General features: G+C 33.3%; 2 protein-coding genes across 4 annotated transcripts; one reads left to right on the plus strand and one right to left on the minus strand.

Annotated features, from left to right (window-relative positions):
* Positions 1-883: 883 nt before the first annotated feature.
* On the minus strand, positions 884-13,724 carry miga2 (mitoguardin 2). 2 transcript variants are annotated; one of them, XM_058759023.1, is made up of 16 exons: positions 13,593-13,724; positions 11,863-12,119; positions 10,346-10,553; positions 8,747-8,862; positions 8,516-8,636; positions 7,606-7,736; positions 6,997-7,114; positions 6,816-6,889; positions 6,606-6,718; positions 5,442-5,514; positions 5,266-5,352; positions 4,515-4,613; positions 4,068-4,202; positions 3,619-3,672; positions 3,419-3,535; positions 884-2,002 (listed from the first exon to the last, which is right to left on the minus strand). In XM_058759023.1, exons 2-16 carry the CDS (start codon positions 11,956-11,958, stop codon positions 1,778-1,780), a joined length of 1,767 nt encoding a protein of 588 aa, XP_058615006.1. In that variant the 5' UTR covers positions 11,959-12,119; positions 13,593-13,724; the 3' UTR covers positions 884-1,777. The 2 variants fall into 2 exon arrangements, with proteins under 2 accessions (XP_058615006.1, XP_058615005.1); XM_058759022.1 differs by having other exon boundaries at positions 6,816-6,922.
* Positions 13,725-14,336: 612 nt separating this feature from the next.
* st6galnac4 (ST6 (alpha-N-acetyl-neuraminyl-2,3-beta-galactosyl-1,3)-N-acetylgalactosaminide alpha-2,6-sialyltransferase 4) lies at positions 14,337-19,297 on the plus strand. 2 transcript variants are annotated; one of them, XM_058758349.1, is made up of 6 exons: positions 14,337-14,401; positions 14,870-14,941; positions 15,031-15,171; positions 16,258-16,667; positions 16,752-16,859; positions 18,766-19,297. In XM_058758349.1, the coding sequence occupies exons 2-6, from the start codon at positions 14,930-14,932 to the stop codon at positions 18,968-18,970; spliced, it is 876 nt and encodes a 291-aa protein (XP_058614332.1). In that variant the 5' UTR covers positions 14,337-14,401; positions 14,870-14,929; the 3' UTR covers positions 18,971-19,297. The 2 variants fall into 2 exon arrangements, with proteins under 2 accessions (XP_058614332.1, XP_058614333.1); XM_058758350.1 differs by lacking the exon at positions 14,337-14,401 and adding an exon at positions 14,427-14,479.
* The last annotated feature ends 1,114 nt before the right edge of the window (positions 19,298-20,411 follow it).

Consider the following 20,411-nt stretch of genomic DNA (forward strand, 5'->3'; position numbering starts at 1 on the left):
ATCCTTATACTTCAACTGTCAGTTATAACCAAGGTCTTTTCCACCTTTTTAAATGAGAAAAAAACCTCAACCATTCACATTTGCAGCTTGATATTTTAAATACATTTACATTTCAGTTTTCATATAAATTACACATCTGTCCAAAAAAAAAAAAAAAAATTACATTTAATGAAACTAAAATTTCAAATGCACTACATATAAGCTAATTAATAACTCTATTATTTTGATAAAAATAGAGAAAATTAACATCTGTATATATTTTTTTTTAACAAATAAAGTGCATGACACCCAACACTGGCGGAACCAGTTTTCAATAGTCAATATGAGGAGGAAAGAAACACTATAATAATCCCAATACCTAAATGCCTCCTGTGCACAATTAAGGGACACGGTCAAGTTTCGTAAAGGCTCAGTAATTTTGAGGATTGTTTTAGGCATTTCATGCATATTCATAAAATTCATGACTACATATTTGACCAATCAAAAGACCTGCAAGATGCTGTTTAATTGCTTGTGTGGAATTTTTCCTCATGGGATGAATACAATTTAAACACCATCAACAGCATCTGTGCCATTGTCATAGAAAAAATGTATACTATATTAATTATAATATTTTATAGAACAAAAAAATCCACTTTAATTGAATCCGAGGTAATTTAAAGTGTAAAGGAATAATGCATCTTTTTGTTTATTTTCAAAAATCACATTGGCATCGAAATGATCACAATGGCACAGATGTTGTTGATAGAGTTTAACAACCAGAGTGCATATATGCTCTACAATTACAATTGCTCTACAACTGTGACCTATTTGACTCAATACCACTGCTGTATTGAATTTATAATACATAAATGTATATGTATATATATATATATATATATATATATATATATATATATATATATATATATATATATATTAATATTATAGAATAGTAGATAATCAGCAATTTTAGTCCTGAATATTGAAGGAGGATTGAAAAACAAGGTGTATACATCATGAACAAAGTATGATGACAGAAAATAAAACACACCAACAGACTATTAAACATCGCTCTGATGAACACGGTGACTGATACATTGTGAGGGTGGGAACAAATGCAACTAACAAAGCAAACCACAAGGGCTGCAGCAGCTCTCGAAGGACACAAGTGAGCTCAGCTAATGTGATCCGGACCACTACATCCTGTTTCACTCTTGAATGACGCACTTCCTGTGTGAGTCTCTCATCGAAGTGCTCTCAAACTGCCAAAATGTGCTGAGAGACTTACACTAAAGCTCACAAATCCATCTTGCTTTTTCTCTTCATTGTGTTTAGCGCTACCCAAGAGTCAGTGCAAGACTTTACTTGGCCATTGGCACATACATAAATGCTCAACAACACACATTCACACACAAAAATCTGCAGCCGACCCATAAAACAAACAAAACCTAGCATTTCAGCTGCAACTCAAAACCAGGCTGTACGTTTGGCTAAAAGACGCTTTTATTCAGTTCCTCTAGGTCATGATGGGTTCTTCAGAAAGAAAGCGTTTCCAAAGCATCGGGGTTTTTAAAATGAAGGTGTCTTAAATTTGCAGAAGCAGATCAAGAAAAGGCCTCGGTTGACCTCAGATGAGTCAGTAGTGGTTTATCTGTCTAAATAATCAATCTTTTCAATGTCTTTTAAACGAATGCTCTTTATAGTCACGTTGATTGGTCGACGATGACGAATAGCTAATGAGAGCATGTATCTGGTGTCTTTCAAAACGAACAGGTCTAGATTAGTATCGAGCACCTCAGTCCTGCTGTCCGCTGGCGTCCGGATGCCCGCTGTTGGCTTGGCAGGAGCTCTTGGGTAAAGCTCCATTGGTCTCAGGTAGACTGTCAATGCCCAGGTAGCCCACCAGGATTTCCGCCCGTCTGTGGGACAGACTGAGGATGTCTTCAGCCAGAGACGGGACGGACGTGAAACGCACCTTATCGTGATCAAACATGTCCTTCAGATACTGAACAATCTGTTGCTGTGGAGATCAAAGGAGAGTGTGACATTAATTCCGGGTTGTTTTGATTATGGTAATGAAAGATTAACCTTTATTTAGATATCGCTTGATTTGGCATCTTGTGAGTCTTGATGTGTTTTGGTGTTTTTTAGTCAGGCAAGGATGCATTGAATTGCTCAAAAGTGACAGTAAAGACCTTTATAACGTTACAAAAGATTTCTATTTTGAATAAATGCTGCTCTTTTGAACTTTCAAATCCTGAAAAATAAAATGCATCACAGTTTTCACAAAAATATGAAGCAGCACAACTGTTTTCAACATTGATAATCATGAATGTTTCTTAAGCAGCAAATCGGCATATTAGAATGATTTCTGAAGGATCATGTGACACTGAAGACTGGAGTAATGATGCTGAAAATTCAGATTTGATCACAGAAATAAATTACATTTTACTATATATTCACATAGAAAACACTTATTTCCTAATATTAAAGTTTTTATTGTATTTCTGACTAAATAAATGCAGTCTTGGTGAGCAGAAGAGACTTCTTGATTGTTTTAGCATTTCAAACCAAACAAGCCAATATATGATACTTGCATTTTTTTTGTTGTTGTTGACTTTTTACAGTATCTCAAAGACTTTTTAAGACCAAGTAAAGCAAATTTAAGGAATAAATTTAATGGAACAAAATATGCCAGGATGGTTTCTAAATGTACAACGTATCTCCATTAAATTTTGAATTCATTTTACTAAAAAGTTAAATCTGTATTTTTGTCTTGTTTTCCAGTGCAAATGTCTAAACTAAAGATTGATAGAGAAGCAAAATGACTTAATAAATTTATGAGAAATTCATCAAAATGAATTGAGTTTATGATTAAAACTAGAACAAAGATATATCTTCATTTTGCGTCTCAAATCAATGCATCTTGAATTAAAGATGTCTAAATATTTGTATTGGAATACAAAACAAAAATACTGAGGAAAACATTGTTTTTCTGCAGTGAATTCAACATTTAATTTACATTTACATTTATTAATTTAGCAGGTGCTTTTATCCAAAGCGACTTACATCTGAGGAATACAACAAGTGATTAATCATTAAGAATCGATCAACGAATAAACACAGGAAGTGCTCGTAATGCAAAGTTATTTTATTTATTTATTTATTTTTTTTTTTTTCTGATTCCATGACTTCATAAATTTAAGATTTTCTGCTCCAATTGAACACCGTTTTAGACCTTAATTTACGGTTGTGTGAATTTTAAGACCTTTTTAGTTTCTGCAGAAACCTTGTATCTATTCTCCAACAGGGTTCGTGTTCTGATCGCAGGATCAGATTAGCATCAGATTATGTGTTGATCTGGATTACAGGTGTTTCTGGATTACCGGGAGGGTTAGCTCAGGTATGACGGAGGAGTGTGGAGAACACGTCTTACCTTGAATACGGTGCACACCTCACTGAGGTGCTGTCGGGGGCCCAGAAACCCGAAAGCCAAAATTGGACTCACGTGTTCAGAGATGGCATAGAAATGTGCAATAAAACCGTCGGGAACCTGAGCAACAAACACAAAACAAGATGTGTGATCTGATTCTAGTAGACATGGTTTGAGAGATAGGTTTTGTTTTTCACACTCACCATTAACAATCTCCTTTTGGCTTTTAGCACAGACCAACAGGCTGTAGCCAATGCCTAATACAAATAAAGAGAGACACAGAAACAGAATATAAGAAATACAGAGACAGATCAAGACAGACATCAAACACTAAGAAAAATGTAATTTTAAATTCTTTTTTTTAAATAATCTTTAAAATAAAGGTTCCTCATTGCTTTTTAGTTTGATCAAATAACCCCTTCTTATAAAGAAGCAGTGTTGACTTTTTAGGGTTCTTCAGATCAGTTTTTTTTGGGGGGGCTTCTTTAAAAGCACCCTTTCCTAAAGAAATTGAGAATTAAATTATTGTAGTGCTTAAGAAATTTTTTTCTTCTCCTTTTTGGTTCTAAATGGAATGTGTTTTTTTTTTCTTCTTCAAATGTGCAGATCCAATATGTTTGGATTCGAGTCTGAGCGTTAACATTTTGCGTACCGTCTCTTTGAAACTGTCCGAGAGCCATCGGTTCCTCAGAACCGCGACCACTGAAGTCGGAGGACTTTCCAGATCTTCAAACGCATCCATGAGGATAAAGTCCAGCACAATGTCAAAGAAGTTCATACAGACCACCTAGAGCAAAGTCAAAGGTCAGACTCTAGAAGGCCAAATAGAGAGCCATGAAGTCAAGAACAATCAGTATTATTTATGCTTTATTAAAATTTTAAATGAGCAGAATTGTAGAAATTTTTGTACTTCAACTTATTTTATTTTGAAGTTTACATTTTTTCATTTAAATTAATATTTTAATTTATTTAAACCAAGTAAGTTTTAGTTAACAATAACAACAGGGGAAGAGTCAAGAATGCCAGCTTGCGATCAGACTTTAACACACACAATATGATTCAGCCAATGGAAATGGATGGAATGATAAACAGGACAAACCCCTCGGCCTTCCAGCTCCATCTTGGTGACGGGCCACGTCTCTTCTCTCTTTGTGTACTGCAGCATGTCTTCATAACTCTCCAGAAACGCCTTCGGACTCTAAACATTCACACACACATGCGAAAGTAGATAATAAATCCAAATAAAACGACTGTTTTTACTTTATAAATTACCGTTTATAGTCATATTGTGCACAATTTGTCAATGCATGTTGTATTATGAAAAAATGTTACAGAAATTACAGTCAAAATTTGAAATAATTACGATTTTTAATACTTAATAGTTTCTTCTGCTCACCAAGGCTGCATTTATTTGATGGAGAAAGAAAAAAAAAAAAACAGTAAAAACATTAATATTGTGAAAGATTGTTACAATTAAAATGAAGTTTTCTTTTTGAATATATTTGAAAATTTTATTTATTCCTTTGATGGCAAAGCAGAATTTCAACAAAATATTTAGCAGCACAATTGTTTTCAACATGTTTGTTGAGCAGCAAATCAGAATGATTTCTGAAGGATCACGTGACACTGAAGACTGGAGTAATGATGCTGAAAAATCAGCTTTGATCACAGGAATAAATTATATTTTACAAAATATTCACATAGAAGACAGGTATATTACATTGTAATAATATTTCCCAATATTACTGTTTGTACTGTATTTTGTGATCAGTAAATGTTGCCTTCGTGAGCAGAAGAGACTTCTTGCAAGAACAAACACATTTGAATTATTCCATTCATTTTTGAAGCACCTTGTTGGCTTTGGCCAGGAGTCCCAATATCATCTGCTTCCCTGTATCCATGAAGAACATCCTGTGTGTTTCATCCAGCAGCAGCACCTACAAATACAACAAATACACACAGATCTCACCAACAGCCCCGTTCCATGTGTGTGTGTGTGTGTGTGTGTGTGTAAGAGTGTGCTGACCTGGAAGGCCTGGCGAACGCAATGCAGTTTGGCGAGGAAGTCCTGATCGCTGTAGCACTCCAGAAGTTCGGTTCTGTAACAGAGGCACAAAAAGACACAGAGTGTGTTTTCCCATCAGTCCTTGCTTCCTGAGCTACAACGGAAACCCTCCAGTCCCAGAGGAGAACGTGTGAGGAGAACATCTGCACTGTATGTGCAGTAGTCTCATTTTAGAATCAGTGCTAATGGAGTGGAGTATAAGCTTTAGGATATTAGTTTGTAATGTATACGGTTTAGGATATTTAGGGTCCTATAAAAACTTTACCAATTTAATACTTTATTAACATTTTAATAATATGGCCCCATTAAATCTGTTTTATTTTTCTGTCTTAATTTTCCTGATGCCATTTTTTATATTTTAATTACATTTTAACAATTAAAAAGTATATGAAATCAATTTAATTAATAAACCTTTAACATTTTTTCTTTAATTTATTGACACAATAATAGGGCCCTATCAAATGTGTTTGTTTTTCAGAAATTCTGTGATCAATTTTTCTGGATTATGTTTTATTATTAATGGTGTCAATCAACTGACATTTTTACAATTTTTTGGCAAACAAAGTGATGGACAACAGAGGTTTAAATTAAAACTTGGATAATAATTGTGTGGTATTGTGTGATATTCCTTCAAAAATAATAAATAATATATATTTTATTCTACTAAATAATAACGAATAAATTGAATGTTTCTTATTATTTCAATTTAAAATATAGTAAAACAAATAGTTTAATAAACAATAATAATAAACTATAAATAAACTATAATAATAATCTAAAATAAAATTATTACTGCTACTACTGCTAAATTAAAACAAACAAAATCTGAAAAACTGCTATAGTAATATTTCACTGTACAATAAAAAAACAAGCATTTAAGAAAAATAATATACTAATAATAGTACATTTTACAGTGCAACTGTAACTATATACTATTTGTATCAATATATACTAATATTCATAGCTGTCTTAATTTCCAAATGTTAAACTATCAAGTTTTTATTATGTATGTAAAAAAAAAATTAAATGCTACAAAAGTGGTATTGGCAGCAATATATAACGTGCAGCATTTATTTAGAGAGTCAGTATGCAGTGTTTAGGGTGTAAGCTGTGAGTACGCAGTACCTCAGTGATCTGCAGGCCACGCTTCCATCCTTCACCAAACTCAGGGCTTCTTCATACAGAGCTGCCGGCTTCAGCGGATGATACGTGTCCTCTAGAGAGAACGTCTCAAACAGCTACAGAGACATAGAGGGAAGTGACATCATACACATGCACGAGAAAACACACAACACCCTTAAGTGTGTGTGTGTGTGTGTGTGTGTGTGTCCTGACCTCAGCAGCAGAGAAAAACGAGTCGTCTGAAGTGACTGTCATGGCATCATCGTCTTGGATGGGATGGGAACTCCCTAGTGTGGGCAGAATCAGGGTTGCTTCACTCTCTGCACACAAACAGCTTGGTTTAGGAAGCTAAAAACACACAGGTGACGTCAGCATGTGTTTGTGTGTGTCTAACCCAGGTCAGCGAGGAGGCTGTCAGGCGGTATGGTGCTGCCGAAGTCTTCCTGCAGGTGATAGGCTCGGTGCAGCAGAGACTCAAGCTTCTCCGCAAACTTATGATTGTGAAGCTCAGGCTGAAAAATCAAATGATGTGTTTTTATTTGTGACCCTGGACCACAAAACCAGTCATAAAGGTCAATGTTTTTAAATTGAGATTTATACATCATCTGAAAGCTGAATAAATAAGCTTTCCGTTGATGTATGGTTTGTTAGGATCAGACAATATTTGGTACAACTATTTGAAAATCTGGAATCTGAGGGTGCACAAAAATCGCCTTTAAAGTTGTCCAAATGAAGTTCTTAGCAATGCATATTACTTATCAAGAATTAAGTTTTGATATATTTACAGTAGGAAATTAACAAAATATCTTCATGGAACATGATCTTTACTTAATATCCTAATGATTTTTGGCATAAAAGAAAAATCAATCATTTTGACCCATACAATGTATTGTTGGCTATTGCTACAAATATACCTGTGCTACTTATGACTGCTTTTGTGCTCCAGGGTCACATATAGCAGCTCCTGCCATTCTTCTGATGCTTATGAATGAGAGATATTTACCGAATGGTGCTCCACGAGTTCTGATCCTTGCGGGGCGGGACTGTCTGACCCAGATGCACAGGAATGAGCTCTGTGTCTGATGTTTAAAGCCAGTTCCCACTTGCGCAGGGCTTCCTCAAACAGCTCCATCCCTGCAGGAGGAAGAGACGAAAGACGACCAACATCAGCTGCACACATTTCTGCACTTATGGAGGCTATATTCGGAAAAGACTACTTTTTGCATTCTGTGCTGTTTATGGTAATTTTTTGAAATTGTAAATTTAATTTGACATTTTTACATTTAAATTGAATTTTTAAATGTAATATTTTAAAATGTATTTTAATATATCATTGTTTATATATTATTCTTTTAATATTTAAAAATTACAATTAAATTTTAAAATACACTACTGTTCAAAGGTTCAGGGTCAGTAAGATTTTTTTTTTAATGTTTAATAAGTCTCTTATGCTCACCAAGGCTTCATTTATTTAATCAAAAATACAATATATTGCTAAAAATATTAAATATTATTACAATTTAAGAAAAAAACGTTTTCTCTTTGAATATATTGTAAATGTAATTTATTGCTGTGATCAAAGCTGAATTTTCAACATGTTTAATCCAGTCTTCAGTGTCACATGATCCTTCAGAAATCATTCTGCTCAAGAAACATGTCCGATTATTAGCAATGTTGAAAACAGTTGTGCTTCCAAAAGAGCAGCATTTATGTGAGATAAAAATCTTTTAAATGGTTATAATTGTCTTTAATGTAACTTTTGATCAATTTAATGCATCTTTGCTGAATAAAAGTATTAACTTCTTTCAAAAAAGTACAATTTTAACAACCCCAAACATTTGAATGGTAGTGTAGCATGTGAAAAAGAATGCAGTATGGATGATACAATAGATGGCAATAGTAAACTACATTACCCATGAGATAGAGGTTCTCAGCATTGGCATCCTCTCCGACTCCCAGCTCCTCTGCCACTGGCTCCGCCTCCCACGGCATCCCAGTGTTCACTGATTGGTTGGGAGAGGAGGGAACTCGCATCTGAGGCAGATCCAAACAAAATGGTTAAAAACGTATGGTTAGGCCTTTTGATAGGTGTTTGTTGATAAATAAACAGGCAGACAGTGTGTGTATCTGTGAGATTCACGCACAGAGGCGATGCTGTGTGAAGAGCTCGAGTGTTTGCTCTGTGCGAGAGACGAGACGCCGCTGAGAGTGTCATTACTGCGGGTGCTGGGACTCATCATCTGACGCCCTGGAACCGGACCTGGAAACACACAAATTTAATTAATTTAATTAACGTTAAATTAACATTGGACATTAAATGTAGACATTTATTTAATATTCATAACATATTAATTCAATATTTTAATATTTTATATTGTAATATAACATTATGGGCATTAAATAATTACAAAACTCTCACATTTGCTCAAAGTAAACTGATTCATTTCATGAAAATGACTGGTTATGACTGGTTTGGTGCAATAAACCTTCACTAAAATTATAATTATATATTATATTTAGAAAATTACAATTTTATAACATTTTATAATATGTGACCCTGGACCACAAAACCAGTCTTAAGTCGCTGGGGTATATTTGTAGCAACAGCCAAAAATACATTGTATGGGTCAAAATTATACATTTTTCTTTTATGCCAAAAATCATTAGGATATTAAGTAAAGATCATGTTCCATGAAGATATTTTGTAAATTTCTTACCGTAAATATATCAAAACTTCATTTTTGATTAGTAATATGCATTGCTAAGAACTTCTTTTGAACAACTTTAAAGGTGATTTTCTCATTACTTTGATTTTTTTTCACCCTCAGATTCCAGATTTTCAAATAGTTGTATCTCAGCCAAATATTGTCCGATCCTAACAAACCATACATCAATGGAAAGCTTATTTATCAGCTTTCAGATGATGTATACATCTCAATTTCGGAAAATTGATACGTAAGACTGGTTTTGTGGTCCAGGGTCACATATAATACTAAATTATGGACAATAAAATTCTCCTATTAACTCAAAGTAGCCTGACTAATTTTGTGAAAATGATCATAAAAACTAATTTAAGCCTAAAATGATAATTGTATCTTATTTCGTATCTATAAAATTATAATTCCATATTATAAAATTATTGGCATTAAAAAAATTAAATACTCATGCATTCACTTAAAGTAGCCTGAATAATTTCATGAAAATTGTCACAAAAACTAATGTAGGGCCTGATTAATTTTTTTTTAAAAAGGCCACAAAATCTAATTTACAATGATTTTTGATGCAAGAAACCTTGACTAAAATTCTATTTTTATATGATTTAAAAAATACACACACACACACATATATGGTAACACTTTACAATAAGGTGTCATTTGTTAACATTAGTTAATGTATTAACTAACATGAACGAACAATGATCAACATATTTATTACAGTATTTATTAATCTTTGTTAATGTTAGTTAATAAAAATACAGTTGTTCATTGTTAGTTCATGTTAATTCACAGTGCATTAACTAATGTTAACAAGCACAACTTGTGATTTTAATAATGCATTAGTAAATGCTGAAAATAACATTAATTAAGATTAATAAATGCTGTAGAAGTTTTGTTCAATCTTAGTTCATGTTAACATAGATTATATATATTAATATATATTATTTACAATTAAATAAAAAATTTAAATACTACAAAATTGTATAACACAGCATCTTTAAAAGCAAAACACGTGAATCCGCTCACCTCTCTTGAGCGAGGCTGGCCGGCTGGTTCGGAGCAGCTGTTCTGGGATGCCCACGGGTTTCTGTGCTTCTTTATTGACTGTCTGCTTCCTCTTCCTGCCCCGTCTCTTTAACTGATGCGCGGTCAGTGCCAGAGCAACGCTGCCCAGAGCCGTGGCGAACAGCACCTTCTTCAGACTAGGGCTCAACTTCAGCTGAGAGAATATAGACTGAGAGAAAGACAGACGTGACAGAGAATTGAGGGATGTCAGAACGGGAAAAAAGAAAAGGAGAGAAGAAAACAGGAATTATTTATTAGACTTTTTCACTTTGCGTTTATTATTTAAAAAACACTTTATAGGTGAAAGGGAATGAAATAAGAATAACTGCATAGAATAGCTGCAAGAATAATTGTAAAAATAAATATTTATTATAAAAACATGTTAAACTAAAACCACACACAAAAAAATTTGTTTTAGAAATAAAACCAATTGAAATAAAGCAAAAATAAAAACGTTTAAGTTGCAGGACTAAAATGACTAAAATGAACACTGAAATAAAAATAATTGAAAATCTAAATAAAAATATAAATAATAAATATTTCAAATATTATTAAAAATATTACCTTTTTAATTAAAATGAAAAGATTATGTTAAAAGCTTATTTAAAATAATAACATTAAAAACTTAAAATACTGGCACATTCATCAACGTAACGATTAATTCCATGAAAATGGTCACGAAATTAATTAATTAATTTAAGACTGAAATTATAATTTTATGTTATTTGTTGTATGTTTTTATTATAATACTTTATATTACAAATATAAAATTGTGGACATTGAAAGAATTTAAATACTTGCACATTCACTCAAAGTATTATATTTTACTTTATATATTTCTACAATTATAATTTAAAATGATAATATTTTAATATTACAATATAACATTATGGACATACTCACACATGAACTCAAAGTAGCCTGATTAATTTAATCAAAATGATGACAGAATTGTAAAAACATGTTAACACTTGTTATTATTGTAAACTAAAACTAGTAAAAGGAAATTAAAATAAAGCATAGGAAACATAAATATCAATAAATATTAAATGAAGACTCTCAATTTACTGAAATAGGTAAGTTTAAGTTGAAGTAGTAAAATTACTAAAACTAAAACTGAAATAAAAATCAATTAAAGCTAAAATAAAAATATAAAATAGTATAACTATTCATAGAGTAGTGTAATTGCTACAAATAAAAATGATATATAGACATTTATTCTTTTCCTTTTTTTTTGTTGAGGAAAGCATTGTTGATGCTAAGGTGTTATGAGAGGTTTTAATAGTGTTAAATAGGCCCTTAAAAGAGAAACTTTAGCTTTTTTGACAGCTAACACACAATATAAAGTTGAAGACCTGTGAGGTATCAGCGTTTTTCTACATGTGTATAGTTGCAGAGTAAGAAGAGAGCTTGTTCGTGTGTAAGGAGCAGCTGTGAGGCGTGTGATTAGATATAAAGAGGTGTGTTGTGCTGTGTACCTGTCCAAAGGTGGAATACAGGAACACAGGTATCTCAGCCACGGTCATGGCTAAGGCCTGCATGATAGACACGCCCTCAGCGCTTCTGATTGACATCTCAGCTCCGCCCCTTCCTCCTGCAGATGCTTTCACATCCGAGTGGCTCCAGACAGATCCTGGAACAGCTGGAGCAGGAGTTCAGTTCTGTCCTCCGGTCTGCAGATCAGCAGGACTCATCCACAAAGCCACAGCGTTGCCGAGCTCTTCATTATTGTTGCCTTGGAGATGATGTAAACACGGTTCATATTGTTCTAGTGCTTTAGATTAGAAGCTTTGCTTATATAAACACCATATGCAAAACACGAGTCAATATTGGCAATTTAGAGAAGACATTTAGTTAGACACCTCATATTCTGCCATTTACATACAACAATAAATACTTAATTTGACCTATAAATAGCTGAATTTTTATTTTATATTAAAATTTGATAGATAGATAGATAGATAGATAGATAGATAGATAGACAGATAGACAGACATATATACACATATTCACACACAGACAAACATAAAAGGAAGACAAAAAATTATATTTTGGATGATGAAATGTCTATTTCAGTATTAAGTGTTTTTGAATTATATATATATATATATATTTAAAATAATAATAATATTAAGATAATTTCCTCAAAATTCTCAATATTGTAAATGTAAAATCATTCCCATTACTATAAAATGAAAACATAATTATTAATAATTATATATTCTACAAATATCTACACAAATATTTTTGTATTAAAGTATTATATTTAATTTGTATTACAAGGAAAAATTAAACAATATATACACACATATACATATATATATATATATATATATATATATAAGAATATACAACTTATTTACACACACATTATTTTTAAGATATTTAACATCTGAGGTTTGTGCTATAAAAGTGATTATCAAATGTAATCAGATCTCAGGTAATCAACCTTCAAAATAAAGGAAAAACAAATTACAGAAATATCTGTATATATATACACATACACAAATATTTTCGTATTAACTATTTTAAAAATTACATTTACTTTTAAATGCATTTATTACAACAAGAATGTATTTATTACAACAAAAAGATCTATTTTTAAGGTATTGGACATCTGAGGTCTGTACTATAAAAGTGTCAATTGTAATCAGATCTCAGGTAATCAGACTTCAAAATAGAGGAAAACAAACAAACATCTGCAGAAATATCTGTACAGCTAGTCACACACCCCTTCATCTGTCATGTTACAATCTGACAGCCAGTTCAAGACATAATTACATGAATTATAACCATCAGCTGCTACAGAGGAAAGTGTTTCTTGAGGAATCAGTTTATTGATTCCTGCACCTAACTAACATTATATATGAATATTAGAAGTCACTGGTAGCTACGAAATCACATAGATTGTGAATGAGCAGAAATCTGTTTATTTATAAAGTAATTCATATCATTATTATTTATTGATTTTATTCTTACTGAATTTTATACTCATTGATCAATAAACTGCCCCTTTATGTGGTCATGTCCTTAGACACCAGCAGCATATTAGCTTAGCTCAACACACACAAACACCAGGCTCTTTTAAGACCATATCCAGTCATATATACATTTATATATGCATAAAGCCGAAGCTAAATTCAGGCACATCATAGCAACTTTAAACGCAACATTAAAAGTGAAAGAGTGAAAAGCAGCTCACACTCACTTTCTCCTGGTTTGGAAGGACATTTTCAATCCGCATTGCACACACTAACTTATGATTTCCTGGTGGGCGGGGCAGAATTTTGAGCTACAGCGGGAAAAGCCTATAGCAGCTTTAGATTGTTCAGCGGGAACCAATCGGGGAAGAGGAGAGAAGGACGCAACGCGTTGGCTATCCAATAACATCAACAGTCGCGACGCGACTCTTGCGCCTCATAAACTGATATCTGATTGCACCGAGTGCATTTTAATAATAATAATAATAAATAATAATAAAAAATAAACAATATTATGATGATAATAATAATAATAATACATTTTTGAAAATATAAATAATATAACGATTACGTGCAATATACATTGACAAAGTGATCCACAGTCATCACAATTGGAAATTATACAAATGAAAGTAAATTTTCCAGTAGTAACTATACTTTTAGTAATATAGTATTTTAACAGTTATCATGATAAAATATAAATACGACGACGGTAAAGTATGATAATGATTTATTTTGTTTTGTTTTATTATTCTAAAATCTGTGATATTTTAGTTAGGCCCTGAGTCATATCCATTGGTTAATATCTCGTTTAAACAATTAAATACTTGTTTTCCTTACTTTTTTCTACGTAGTACAAATTTTATTCTCATACTTTCCAAGTGATATACAATTTAAGTAATTAGTATTATTATTATTATTATCATCATCATTATTATTATTATTATTCCTCCTCCAGCATCACACTGAGAGGCGGAACTAAAGTCACAGCAGGGTTTTCCTGTCGGAACGTAAATATCAGCGTGTCAAGGAAAATGTAAGAAGGCTAATCTTACAGCTAATTATGTTGTTATCTATTGTTTTCGTGCTCTCCATATACTAACATGCGATTACAGTTAAGGCACATAAATTCATTATGTAATGGGTTGTATATTGATTTCATTATGTGTTTATTGTCGTTCCGCTGCGATAAAAGTTTGTCAATATGTCAGCAGATTTTTTTAACTGTTGTCAAAAGTCACAGTAGTGTGTGTATATACACACAGCACTCACTGAACACACATTGTATATATGTATATATATATATATATATATATATACACACACACAGCACTCACTGAACACACATTGTATATGTGTGTGTGTGTGTATAAATATATATATATATATATATATATATATATATATATATATACACACACACACACACACTGTATATATTCACATATGTGTGTTCATTGAGTGCTTGTTGGAGGAAGTAATTTGAGTTTTCATATTTTCTCAGGAAAATGAGGCTTTCCTCCCCAGTTGAGCGCCTGGGTTGGAGCTTCAGCCTCAATAGGACATGAAATCCCTGGTATTGTTTTCATATTTTATAAAATGACTGGAAATGTGTCAAAAACTGTTGACTCTGAATGAACCTCTCTGACGTTCTTCATCCCTCAGAGGTTTCACTGGATCTGCCTCCTCCTCCTCTCTGTTTGTCTGTTGCTATGGTACAATCATGTGATAAGGTCTGGACTTACCATGAAAACAGGCCTGCGTGGTTATGTGAGGGTTCATCCCAAGACTCGCTCGGCTTCATATGTAAGTTGCACACTTGACCCTTTGTAAAAGTTTTAAAGGAACAGTTCACCCAGAAATGAAAGATGAAAGTTTGTTTCTTCATCAGATTTGGAGAAATGTAGCATTGCATCACTTGCTCAGCAATGGATGCTCTGCAGTGAATGGGTGCCGTCAGAATGAGAGTCCAAACAGCTGATAAAAACATCACAATAATCCACAAGTAATCCACACCACTCCAGTCCATCAGTTAATGTCTTGTGAAGCCAAAAGCTGTGTGTTTGCTTGTTCTGTGCAGATTTCTCACCTAATTCAGACAAGATGACTTTTTCAATGGAGAAAGCAATATTATTGATAGAGGACTCATATTTTAGGTGGAAGCAATGGTTTGAAGTTACAACATCTTAATGATGGATTAGTTTCTTACAAACATGCAACTTTTTGCTTTTGTTTGGACTCTCATTCTGACGGCACCCATTCACTGCAGAGGATCCATTGGTGAGTAGGTGATGCAATGCTACATTTCTCCAAATCTTATCTACTTATCTACATCTTGGATAGCCTGAAGGAGAGTAAATCTTCAGCAGATTTTAAGTTTTGGGTGAACTATTCCTTTAAAATGTATGCATACATCATAGATGCAAACTCACCTTTCAGTGACAACTCGCTTTTTTGAGATCAAAATCGGTCACCTATGAGATTTGATTAGATCCAATGAGAAAGTGTTGTTTCAATAAGTTTAACATAGTATTTTCTTTACTCTTTACTTCAAAAAGGGTAATATTTTATGTATTTGAGGTCTGAGATGTGGGAACGTTGAAGAGAGAGGGCAAACGTTTAGCATTTTAGGTCAGAATTGCCATCTAATCAGCCAATATTGTCTTAAATAGCCTGCATAGCACTTCATCTTTTGACCAAATATATTCAATCTTGATTTTTGTAAAATGTTCCAACAAAATGTTTTTGTTTTTTTGGTGAAAAATTACAGTTTTGGACATATAAGGTAATAAAAAATAGTTTAAAAATACCTTAAATGCCTCCGATCCGCGCAGTGTTCTCACCTTTTTTCCTCCTTCCTGTTTGCATCTCTGATATATAATGTGTTTTCAGTTCCTGGACTTCCGCTGTGGCCGCTGTGCCGTGGTGTCCAGTTCCGGGCAGATGCTGGGTGGTGCACGGGGTCAGGAGATCGACGGACAGGACTGTGTGATCCGGATGAACGCGGCACCCACCGTCGGGTACGAGGATGATGTGGGGAACAGGACCAGTCTGCGTGTGGTCTCTCACACCAGCGTGCCACACTTAGTACGGCAGCAGGGCTATTTCTTCGGGCGAGAAGCGGAAACTAAATACGTCATTTGGGGCCCTGAGAAAAACATGAGGGAGGATGGAAAGGGGAAAATCTTCAATGCACTAGTGATGCTGGCCAAGAAGTATCCACAATCACATATCTACACCGTCACCAGAGAAAAGGTCCAGTACTGCGACGGCGTCTTTCAAAACGAGACGGGCAAAAACAGGTTAGTCTTCCTCTATTCTGTCATCTTTATTATGTAAAAAAAGTCATTGTAAATGTAGTAAATTTATCGCTTTATTTCTGGCAGGATGAAATCAGGAGCGTTTCTCAGTACAGGGTTTTTTACGATGATTTTGGCTCTGGAGTTGTGTGACAGTATTCTGGTTTATGGAATGATTGACGGCTCTTACTGCAGGTGAGTTCAGTTGTTTGAGTTTAGTTTGTTAAGAAAAAACTGAATAAAATTCAGTCACTTTTGCTTAGCCACTAATTATGGATCTGACATTATATATATATATATATATATATATATATATATATATATATATAGAATTGCATCTCATTTGTACAGAAAACAATTTACAGAATTAATGGTCTGTATAATTTTACACTTGTATTTATAGCTCGGTATATTATATAATCAATAGATTCACATTTTGAAGTGAATATTAATTTTATTTTGCTATATATATATATATATATATATATATATATATATATATTATTTTATTTTTTATAATTAATTGTGTATGTTTTGACACAATCTTCCTCACATGTACAAAAAACTATTTACAGAACATTTATGAAGTTTTGTTTATCTGTGTGTATAAGTTGACACTATTATTTGAAATTCAAATAATTAATAATTAAATTAATATAATTAATTATGTGTTTTTTGTCACAAACCTTCTCACCTTTATAGGAAAGCATTTACAGAATTAGACTGTAGAGTGTATGTATAGGCATATTTATGTTTATAATTAATATAATTGATAACGTATGTTCTGTCACAAATGTCCTCGTGTGTAAGAATTACAGAACCTCAGACACTTTGATCTTCTGAGACGGACAACACACACAGTGCATTAACATACAGACATCTGTCTCCACATCCCACTGAGAGAAAATGCAGGAAAACATCTCACACATATGCATCGGTTCCTCCTCATCCCCTTCCTTCCCTTCACCCATCCTACCCTTCACTCAACTCACACAGAATGGTCAATAGTAGAATATAATGTTCTACATGAATGCAGGTGATGTTTGGTATCATTTGAATAGTCTCAGGGCGTCTGGTACAAAGGTCTCATTCTTACAAGTAAACTAAAAGGTGATACAGAGTTTAGAGATATTTGGCTCACTATAGAGGGTGTGCCGTTTCCCAGTGTCTTTCGTGCAAATTACTTTCTGTCTCAAAAGGTGTTAACTCTACTTGATCAATGCAAATTTCAATTGTTAGTTTCTGTCTCCATTTCGGGGGATGATTGTCTTGGTCTTAAGGTATTTAAGTGAAAACTGCAAGAAGATCAGGGCGACTCTGTAGCTGAAAGCCCGTAGTGTGGTGTGTCTCTATACTTCACACTATGTATCTCTATAAAGTCAGGTATGCATCTTTTATCGAGAATTCGATGTTTTGTATTGATATGATTTGATATCTCTGAATTGGCATAATACATATTTACCTGACTGATAATAAATTGATCTTATTCTGTTTTACTCTGTAATTATTGACTCTAGTAGATTACGTTGTATCCTTGCTAGCAACATGAGCACCTGAATGAATGAGGAAATATAAAGTAAAGAGTTAACTAGAATAATCAGAAGAATATTTATTACACACCAATTTACATTTCAACCTAAATTCGAGGTCATAATAAAATGGAGTCAGATTAGAATTTAACCTAAATTTAATACGTTTGTGCGCTGAAAAGACCGAACACGCAAAAAACCGTGATCCGTTGGACCAATTCGTGGAGCTTGCACGTGTACAGAAGATAATTTACAGAATTTGTGATTACACCTATTTATACCTCAAGATATCATATAATCGACAGATTCATATTTTGAAACAAATATTTATTTATTAATATAAAACTATTAATATAATATTTATATATAGAGAGAGACTGAGTGCATAAATAAGGCACAATTCTTTAGAAATAATACATTAATATAATTTTAATTAAATAAATTGTGTATAGTATGTGATGAGTTTTACATCCTGTGAGCTTGATTTGGACTATGTATACACAGAATATCTAAGCATATATTCATTTTTTACATATTTCTTCACTAACTTCTGTGTTTTGTCTTGGTTGTAGTAAGGCCAACCACTCGTTTGTGCCGTACCACTACTACGAGCCGTCGCGTCTGGATGAGTGCCGCATGTACCACGCTCACGAACACGCCAAGAGAGGCGGCCACCGCTTCATCACAGAGAAGCTCATTTACAGCCGCTGGGCGTCTCAGGGGAAACTACGCTTTATTTACCCATCCTGGTCACACCAGGAACATCAGCATGACTAGTTTCAACCAGGTTTGACTCTGTGTGAAGTTGTAGGTTGTTTGTCAGTTTATGAAAAACCACTGCGGTGCTTTTACTGTGTACATTCAGCTGTCAGTTTGGCGTTTGAATCATGCTGCTTTGCTTTTGTTTGTTCGGTACGGTTTTATTCCTTCAGTTTTAAACAGAATTTTGCATTATTGTATTACTGACAAAAATTGTCTTTGTCTTTCGTATGTTAATCTGATCTCTGGTTTACTAGCACTTTCCATGGTCAACCACTGAAATACTAAACTCGTCTGAATTCAGAGCTCAAATGACATTACACACTGTAAAAAAAAAAAAGTTGAGCCAACTTAAAATTTTAAGGCAACCAGCTTCAGCAGATTTTTGAGTTTGCTCAACTTATTTTTATGGGAGATTCTCACATTTTTGTTGTGTAACCTTAAAACGACAAGTTGAGAAAACTCAAAAATCTGCTGAAGCTGGTTGCCTTAAAATTTTAAGTTGGTTCAACTTTTTTTTTTAACAGTGCAGTATATTTACGTCACATAATATCTCTTGTATATCAGACATAAATAGTCTTTGGAGTGAAACGAGAGTGTTTCACTGTGTATTCATAGCGATGATCATGTCCCTGCATTTACTGCACACTGCTGGTCTGCCGTAAACTCAAGCGTAGTTAACAGTAATCAGAAATAACTAACTAACACTTCTTGTCACACATTGAACTTGCGCAGATGTTGCAGGTACTTAGCAGATGTTACATTAATCTCTCAAATGATTCATTCTGAAAAATTAGAAATCATACAAAACCACTTTATGTCATCTAAACTGTGTAAATATGACAATATCATATTATATAATCTATGACATAAATGCTCAAAACTTTATGCAGAGTTAGATGTGGTAATATTTTATTTTCATTATACGCAACACCATTTTTGGCACTGATGTTTTTATTATTAACACTGTGATTTTCTAATACTTCTGAGCAAAATGTTTTTTAAGCATTTAATATTCTCATCTCATCGACAAAATTATGTCCATTTCTTCCCAGAAAACTCTGCTTTCTTTTTACATTTTGCTTTGGTTGCACTTTTTATTTTATTATTTTATGTGTGTGTTTATAGAGAATTTTATCATTCGCCACCTAACCCAAGATTTTTACTTAAAGGTTTTCTGTAAGGGTGACAGAAAAGGTACTGTGCTTTTATGATTATATACATTTATTTTTGTATTTATTCCAAGGTAGAAAATGTTACTGCAGACAGAGCCAAACTTTATTATTTTCAATATTGCATGCATGTGTTGGCTTAAAATGTTTTTTGGTGCTAGTCTTAGCAGTGTTTATCTTTTTCATATATTAACCCGAGAAAATCGAACTGCATTTGTAAATTAATATATAATGAGGTCACATTATGGATTAATATCATACGATGATATTCAGTATAATGTGTGTTT

Source organism: Onychostoma macrolepis, chromosome 21 (genome assembly GCF_012432095.1).
Source record: "Onychostoma macrolepis isolate SWU-2019 chromosome 21, ASM1243209v1, whole genome shotgun sequence".
NCBI lineage: Eukaryota > Metazoa > Chordata > Actinopteri > Cypriniformes > Cyprinidae > Onychostoma > Onychostoma macrolepis.